The sequence below is a fragment of the Symphodus melops genome (assembly GCF_947650265.1).
Source record: "Symphodus melops genome assembly, chromosome: 15".
Classification (NCBI taxonomy): Eukaryota; Metazoa; Chordata; class Actinopteri; order Labriformes; family Labridae; genus Symphodus; species Symphodus melops.
In genome coordinates, this window is record NC_136705.1 from 25611215 (window position 1) to 25619728 (window position 8514).

Consider the following 8514-nt stretch of genomic DNA (forward strand, 5'->3'; position numbering starts at 1 on the left):
TGTGTTTCACATGAGTCTGGTTCTGTTCCTGGTTTCTGTGTTCCACATGAGTCTGGTTCTGTTCCTGGTTTCTGTGTTCCACTTGAGTCTGGTTCTGTTCCTGGTTTGTGTGTTCCACATGAGTCTGGTTCTGTTCCTGGTTTGTGTGTTCCACATGAGTCTGGTTCTGTTCCTGGTTTCTGTGTTCCACTTGAGTCTGGTTCTGTTCCTGGTTTGTGTGTGTTCGACATGAGTCTGGTTCTGTTCCAGGTTTGTGAGAACACAGGGAGGAGGACCCAATTGCAGATAAACAGAAATTATTTTTTTAACTAGAAAGACAAAAACACAAACAAAAACTTCCTATTCAAAACAAAATCCAAAAAAAACAAAAAGTAAATCCAGGGAGCAGAGAACACGGGGAAACGTTCTGCAAGCCAAGAACTAAAGACAATGAACCAACAAGAGGGTCAGAAAACACAGACACTGATCACACACATGTGAGACAGGTGAGACAGGTGAGACATGTGAGACAGGTGAGACAGGTGAGACAGGTGAGACAGGTGAGGACAATCAGTGCAATCAAGACAGGAGGGAAACACAGAGAGGCAATATAACTATTTACACTGTAAGAGATGTAATTTTAGCAGTATATAAAATATAGAAATATAAATATTTACACAGTATGAAAGTGATTTAAGCAGGATATGAAATATAAAAATATAAATATTTACACAGTATGAAAGTGATTTAAGCAGGATATGAAATATAAAAATATAAATATTGCACAGTGTTGATGTGATTTTAGCAGGATATGAAAAAAAAGAGAAATATTTTCACAGAATGAAAAAGAACTACAACAGGATATACGATATAAATATAAATATTGCACAGAATGAGATGTAAACTGTAGCAGATATAATAAATATAGCACAGTATGAAATAAACTACAGTGGAAAAATATACGATATAAGTATTTCACAGTGTGGGGTAAATGATTAAATAAACATTCCAGTCTGAAACGTAGAGTATTGCACATGCCAGCAGTGTGTGAGGGTGTGTGGTAGAGTATTGCACATGCCAGCAGTGTGTGAGGGTGTGTGGTAGAGTATTGCACATGCCAGCAGGGTGTGAGGGTGTGTGGTAGAGTATTGCACATGCCAGCAGTGTGTGAGGGTGTGTGGTAGAGTATTGCACATGCCAGCAGGGTGTGAGGGTGTGTGGTAGAGTATTGCACATGCCAGCAGGGTGTGAGGGTGTGTGGTAGAGTATTGCACATGCCAGCAGTGTGTGAGGGTGTGTGGTAGAGTATTGCACATGCCAGCAGTGTGTGAGGGTGTGTGGTAGAGTATTGCACATGCCAGCAGTGTGTGAGGGTGTGTGGTAGAATATTGCACATGCCAGCAGGGTGTGAGGGTGTGTGGTAGAGTATTGCACATGCCAGCAGGGTGTGAGGGTGTGTGGTAGAGTATTGCACATGCCAGCAGGGTGTGTGGTAGAGTATTGCACATGCCAGCAGGGTGTGAGGGTGTGTGGTAGAGTATTGCACATGCCAGCAGGGTGTGAGGGTGTGTGGTAGAGTATTGCACATGCCAGCAGGGTGTGAGGGTGTGTGGTAGAGTATTGCACATGCCAGCAGGGTGTGTGGTAGAGTATTGCACATGCCAGCAGGGTGTGAGGGTGTGTGGTAGAGTATTGCACATGCCAGCAGGGTGTGAGGGTGTGTGGTAGAGTATTGCACATGCCAGCAGGGTGTGAGGGTGTGTGGTAGAGTATTGCACATGCCAGCAGGGTGTGAGGGTGTGTGGTAGAGTATTGCACATGCCAGCAGGGTGTGAGGGTGTGTGGTAGAGGTAGGATGGTCATGTCCAGGTTCAGTCTGGGGAAGAAGCTGTCCTTCAGTCCGAGCTCAGACACACCTGTAGCGTCTGCCAGAGGGCAGCATGTCGAACAGCCGGGCTGAGAGCTGTCCTTAACAATGTTCCTCGCTCTGTTCAGGCAGCAGGAGTTGTAAATGTCCTTTAGGGAGGGGAGAGTGCAGCCCATGATCCTCTGTGTTGATCTGAAGTCACTTCCTGTCTACTTCAGTGCAGCTGGCGTACCACACTGTGATGCAGTACAGCAGCAGGATCTCTATGGAGGAGCAGGAGAAGTTCACCAGCAGCTTCTCATCCAGGTTGTTCTTCCTGAGCACGCTCAGGAAGTGCAGGTGTTGTTGGGCCTTCTTGGTGATCTCCACGATGTTCGGGGTCAGAGGTCAGCCGAGATGAGGGTTCCCAGGAACTTGAAGGTCTGGACCCTCTCTACACAGACACTGTTGATGTAGAGGGGAGCTGGGTCTGCGTGGTGCTTCCTGAAGTCCAGGATGATTTTCTTGGTCTTTGTGGCATTCAGTGCCACGTTGTCAACTTCAGGATCTCATCCCTGTAAGCAGACTCATCTCCCTCTGAGATTAGTCCAACCACAGTGGTGTCGTCTGCCAACTTGACGATGGTGTTTCCAGGGTGGGTTGGGCTACAGTCATGGGTGTAGAGGTAGTACAGTAGTGGGCTCAGCACACAGCCCTGTGGAGAGCCGGTACTGAGTGTGCGGGTGGAGGAGACGTGGTTGCCAAGTTTAACAGTCTGTGGACGGTTTGTGAGGAAGTCTTTTATCCATGAGCAGGTGTGTGGGTAGAGACCTGAGTCTGAGAGTTTCCTGACCAGTCCGGGATGATTGTGTTGAAGAAATGAGCTGTAATAAAACAACCCAAGGAACTAAAGGATATAAAAAACAGAAGCACGGGGAGAAGACTTTACAAAATAAAACTGGAAACAGTAAAACAAGTAAACACCAGGAATCATTGAAGTAAAACAGGAAACAAACTTACAGACAACATAGAAGGACACAAGGACACTAAAGACTAAAAACATTTAGACACAGGGAAACACGAGGGAAAGCATGAGAACTACAGACGAGAGAGGAAGCCAAGACTAAATCATGACAATTATGAAATAAAATAAGGACTGCTTGATTAATGTTTACAGAGGATTTATTTCACATGAACACAAACTTTATTCACACTGAAGCTGCTGCAAAATAAAACACAGTGATGATTGACTCATCAGATGATTACATTCAGTTTCCATTTGAAGCATTTGAGATGACAGGAAACTGAAGAAAAGAAGAAGAATCAACAATAATCACATCAAACCACCAATAAGATTCTCTGACTGAGAGCTTTCAGTTTCATTAGATCAACAAATCCCGAGTCACCTTATATCCAACTCAGAGTCAGGTAATAATAACATCAATGTTAAAGACACAGAGCGAACAGAAGCTGCAGTCGTACAAACATCAGAGCTATGAAAAACATAAATAAGGGTTACTGTGCTGACGTTTAAATTAAAACAAGAATTATCTGAATAAAATGTTTGTATCCTGATTACATCATCATCATCATCACTGTCTATAGCTCTTCATCATTTGACAGTCTTTAAATCGTCATCATCCTCTTTGTCTCACCGAGTTAACTCTCAGAAGTCAGGTTTGAAGGTCAGGTTTGAAGGTCAGGTCTCAGAGGTCAGGTTTGAAGGTCAGGTTTGAAGGTGAGATCTTGGAGGTCAGGTTTGAAGGCGAGATCTTGGAGGTCAGGTTTGAAGGTGAGATCTTGGAGGTCAGGTTTGAAGGTGAGATCTTGGAGGTCAGGCCATAGAGGTCAGGTTTGAAGGTGAGATCTTGGAGGTCAGGTTTGAAGGTGAGATCTTGGAGGTCAGGCCATAGAGGTCAGGTCTCAGAGGTCAGGTTTGAAGGTGAGATCTTGGAGGTCAGGTTTGAAGGTGAGATCTTGGAGGTCAGGTTTGAAGGTGAGATCTTGGAGGTCAGGTTTGAAGGTGAGATCTTGGAGGTCAGGTCTCAGAGGTCAGGTTGGGGAATCTATTGAGCAGACTCGTGGCGTGTTTTGGAGGGAGGCGTCCTCCCTGCAGGATGTTCTGATCAGATTTCTTCTTCATTGATGCCTGCAGAGAAGCGGGGGTTACCATGGTTACTAAAGATGTCTATAAGATTAGAGGAAGAAGAGGAACTTTTGGACAGTCAGACACTAAAACCACAGATTGATTTTTGGATGTTTGATTGATGTTTATAATAATATTTGTATGTATATAATAATCAATGATTTCTTTCTTTAGAAGATAATCATCTATGAGTCTTTGTTTGCCTTCAAAGTGGATCGATCCAATTACTCGTTTCTGGGGGGGGGGGGGGGGGGTTGTGGATCCCGTCAATAACCTAAACGTGCCGCCTCTCCTTCCTGACCGCTGAAAGTCTGGCAGGTCGATTCTAACGATGCTTTGAGAATATTTCTGAACAGAAATCGATGATGCCGGACGAGTGAAGCTTTACAAGTCTGACTGATGGATGTGATCGTCCGAAACTGTTCATGGCTATAAAATGTGATTCTGATTTATAAACATCCATCGTGGGATAATTAAGTTCTAAGCTCCTCCTCCTCCAGTCCAGGTGAAAGTGTTTTCATGAACGTACCTGAGCTTTGTCCACACAGGTGTAAAAAGATTTCATCTCCTCTGAACACAAACCGTCCACGAAGTTATTCAGCTTCCAGCACGCCATCAGGACGGACATCTCGGTGACGCAGGTCGCCTCTGAGGAGGAGGTGTTCGTGAAAGGGTTAAACAGATTCATCTGTACATTTTGTTTTTTATTATATTGTATATATTGGTAATTGCTTTTCATATTTCATTTTATTCAAGTACTTATTTTACCATTGTTTTTTTTTCTTTTACACCAATACAAACATAAATATATGTAAATTTAAATACATGTAAATGTAGTTGGCCATAAAAAAATGATTCTGATATTAACTGACCCACATATTATTCTGACCCACAATGCTTTGCTGCTGCTACATTTAAAGCGACTCATCAGGTTAGCGTTGGTGAAAACTAACGATGTGTTGAAAGAGAAACGTGGAGACGTTTGTAATGAGTGTGTGTTAGTGTGTGTGTTAGTGTGTGTGTTAGTGTGTGTGTTAGTGTGTGTGTTAGTGTGTGTGTTAGTGTGTGTGTTAGTGTGTGTAGACTCATTCTTGTTTCATGTTTTGATGCTTTGCTTTTCTTTCATGTTGATTCAGATCTAAAACTTAAATCCCATATTGACCTTTGACCCCCCTGAAAGCCAGCATGTTGGGGGATCTCTGGAAAACTAACAAACCTGCGATTGACTTTATACTCTGCAGCAAGAGAGAGAGAGGCGCTCTCTTGGATTTCAAATTCAAATAAAAAAAAACTTTATTTGTCCTTGGGGGGCAATTCAAGGGCACACAGAGCAGCAAATAACGACAGTGCAACTATACTAAAACATTTAACCGATCAATAAAGAGTCAAAGAGTGTTAGTACAGACCTCTAGTGTCAGAGAAGGTATAAGTGGACTAAGATGTAATCAGACATAATGCATTTGCTGCATCTTGATACGAAATCTTCCCACAAGCAGGTCCAGGTCCTGGATCAGAACTTTTTACATGGGGAGTTCTGTTGTCCAGACTGTTGGACATTAACCCTTTACAGCGTGCTGAATCAGCGCTCAGTGCGTGTCTGTCATTGAAATGATCCAGAAACATGTTCCATGAATCATTCAGTTAATAAACATTAATATAAAGATCAGAATCATTCAGTTAATAAACATTAATATAAAGATCAGAATCATTCAGTTAATAAACATTAATATAAAGATCAGAATCATTCAGTTAATAAACATTAATATAAAGATCAGAATCACTCAGTTAATAAACATTTAGGGGGTAGAGTGAACGTTAGGGTCCAAACTCTTATGGGGGAAATCCAGATCCACTATGACCTCCAATCAGAGCGCCACCGCCGCCACGTGACGTACCTCCTTTCTTCAGTTTCCGGTTGGCCACAGCGTCCCTGAGGGTCAGAGGTCGGTTCGGTTTGAGGACCGGTTTCTGGTTCTGTTTACTGATCAGCCTGCTGACCTTCTCCTGGATCAGGACTCCTGCTGCCGCCATCACGTGCTTCTCCTCCGACAGCAAACAGCTGATTTACCACGCGCAGCTCCGACTTTACAACAGCTGCTTAGGCACGCGCCATGTTGACCACAATCCACGGCACTGTCGCAAAACGCGCCGTACGTCAATGATGCGTTCAGGGACAATACGGGAAATTACAGTGAATAATCTTTATAATCATTAAATAATAAATGGAATCAATGGATAATCTTTATAATCATTATTACAGTGAATAATCTTTATAATTATTAGATATTAAAGTTTATGGGGGGTTAGGGGTTATAATTAAGGGTTATAATTAATTTGTGACCTCCAGGCAGATTTCTGGCGAGTCATGAGAGCATTCTGTTTCAGATATTAATTAATCAGTTCAGATGAGATTGTTGGACATGCTCACATGAGGCATGAAACAGCTGAACTGAGACAGGTAAATGAAGAAGCAGTCTAAAACGTGACCGGGTGAACACAGGAAAGAACCTGCAGGCAGAGATTTGGGTTGGAAACCGGGTTGCCGGTTCAAGTCCTGGTGTGGACAAAAAATCTGATAATTGGTCTGGTAGTTGGAGAGCTGCCAAACCAATTCCTGGGTGGGGGGTTAGGGTTAGGCTAACCCCCCCCCCCCCCCAAAAGGGTAAATGCCTCGGGCCACTCCCTCACTCTGATCCCTCAAGCATGATTCACACTTATTTTAAATGTTCTCGTTAGTGACCTATTTCACGAGTTGCTAGAGAAAAGAGCCTGAGAGCACACTCATGGAAGGTGAACCACATCGTGCCCGAGCACGTTTGAGAACAGAAGTCCAGATCGTAGGTGGAGTGTTTACCCGAACTTTAGGTAGACATGAATATTCAGAGTCAGCTACATGAAACCTGAGTTATTGGAAGAAGGTGGTATAAAACGAGCAGAAAGTTTGGATTTAAAACATTAAAACTACTAAATAAACTGTTTAAATGTTTCTAATTATGTAATCTCTTGATGTAGATCTCACCTCGACCACAGAGAGCCGAGTGTGACAATAAACCACAGTCATCTGTCCAAACCTGCAAAATGGGAATTTCACCAGGTTCTGTTTAGGGCCCTGACTTTTCAGTTTATATAAAATGTTTAGCAGACAGCTGAAACAGTCGGCTGTTCAGTGTATGTAGATGACACTGTTATATAATTGTCTGCTGTTAGGCCCCTCCAGAAGATGGCCTTAGGGACTAACAATAAACCTAACCCATATCGTGGTCAAACAGAACTCCCATATATCCATCAGTAAGGTCCTTTACCTGCTTTATGTAAAGTGTCTCGAGATAACGCCTGTTATGAATTGACGCTATATAAATAAATAAAGATTGATTGATTGATCGATTGATACAAAGTTTGCAAAGAATGAAAAGTGTGAGAGTACTTTTCTGTGGGTTTAAAGTGTGAGTGTTCTGAAACATTCCTGCTGTGTGACGTTTGTGTCTCTGCACGTCCTCTACCTGCAGCAAATGTTTCTGAGTTCACCTGCTGACTCTGCAGATTCAGACATGAATTCCAGTCTGTGCCAGGATCAGTTCCTATTTCCCTCTTTTGATTTATTCATATTTTTAAAGACTTTTGATTGACAGAGTAAAAAATACAAAACATTTTTCAGTTAAGAGTTTTCATAAATGGAGCCAATGTTTCTGGAAATGCTTCAGTAATTTTAGGAAATGAGTGATGTTCAACTTCAGGACATCATTCACAGTTTAACCTGATTTCTTACTCTAACCCTATAACCCTAACCCTTGTGTCAAATAATCCCCATAGATCTACACTGTGATATAGTTGTGTTCTGTTATAGTATTATATTATGATGGGATCTACACTTACATGAGCTACCTGCACATGCAAGTTAGTCAGAGTCAAATGCCTCCTCAGGTTTATTGTTCCTGTGGGACACTGAGACAGACTTCCTGTCTAGACATCATGTTGGACCTGGTTGTCTCAAAAAGATGAGTACAGACGAGTTTTGGTCCTTTAAATTAAAGACACTGAGACTAATTTAATTTCCTCACTGGTTTGTCACATGACCCCCACACGGCCTCATTCAGAGCTCAACCAGCAGAGAAATGTAATTATTCAACTTTGTCCACAGACTTTGTCAAAAATCCTTCTGTATCATCTTAACAGAGTCCGGGGGTAGTCAAGCGGCATCATATATTAAAAAGGAGGAGGGTAGTTGAGTAAACCTCATCTTCTTATGATGTAACCAGATAAAAACAGTTAGGGTTAAATGTGTGTCTGCCAAATGCTTAGCTTAGCAGATAATGGAACGAGCACCCCCCCTGCTGTTAGAGACAAAAACTACAAAAATCCAGACAAATTCGGCCTTTGGTTTCTCTAAGTTGTACTCATTGTTGCATTACAAAGATTCATTCTTAATCCATCATAAGCCTGGCATTTACAAAGTTAAAGAGGCAATAAAAACTTTTGTTTAAAGAAACAGAAATATTGGGCAAAATTACATTCAAAATGAACATTCATCTGCTAAAACTGGTAT

The 8514-nt window shown here is 42.3% G+C and overlaps 2 protein-coding genes and 1 long non-coding RNA gene across 6 annotated transcripts in view; 1 reads left to right on the forward strand and 2 right to left on the reverse strand.

Annotated features, from left to right (window-relative positions):
• Positions 1-2500, reverse strand: part of zswim8 (zinc finger, SWIM-type containing 8) — a gene marked incomplete at its 5' end in the record, with an annotated part of 28523 nt that extends 26023 nt beyond the window's left edge. The window contains 2 exons of the mRNA XM_079362347.1: positions 2060-2209; positions 2495-2500. Coding sequence (XP_079218473.1) covers positions 2060-2209; positions 2495-2500 — 156 coding nt within the window. The remainder of the gene's footprint in view (positions 1-2059; positions 2210-2494) is intronic.
• A 515-nt stretch (positions 2501-3015) lies between these two features.
• LOC306835531 lies at positions 3016-3977 on the forward strand. Of its 4 annotated transcripts, none has more exons than XR_013780654.1 (3): positions 3016-3542; positions 3623-3813; positions 3854-3977. It is a non-coding gene; the product is annotated as an uncharacterized lncRNA (long non-coding RNA). The 4 variants fall into 4 exon arrangements; XR_013780655.1 differs by having other exon boundaries at positions 3017-3542; positions 3623-3786; positions 3854-3957; XR_013780656.1 differs by having other exon boundaries at positions 3017-3542; positions 3623-3786; positions 3827-3937.
• On the reverse strand, positions 3836-6137 carry chchd1 (coiled-coil-helix-coiled-coil-helix domain containing 1). Its single transcript, XM_079362135.1, has 3 exons — positions 5867-6137; positions 4501-4619; positions 3836-3974 (listed from the first exon to the last, which is right to left on the reverse strand). The coding sequence occupies exons 1-3, from the start codon at positions 6000-6002 to the stop codon at positions 3864-3866; spliced, it is 366 nt and encodes a 121-aa protein (XP_079218261.1). The 5' UTR covers positions 6003-6137; the 3' UTR covers positions 3836-3863.
• Between the last annotated feature and the right edge of the window lie 2377 nt (positions 6138-8514).

Bases quoted from the DNA above. Each gene is read 5' to 3' on its own strand.
- chchd1 (XM_079362135.1), bottom strand. From the start codon at position 6,002: ATGGCGGCAGCAGGAGTCCTGATCCAGGAGAAGGTCAGCAGGCTGATC. The intron at 4,620-5,866 runs GTACGTCACGTG...CCTCCTCCTCAG, and splicing joins CCGGAAACTGAAGAAAGGAG to AGGCGACCTGCGTCACCGAG. The intron at 3,975-4,500 runs GTACGTTCATGA...GCTTCTCTGCAG, and splicing joins CCTGTGTGGACAAAGCTCAG to GCATCAATGAAGAAGAAATC.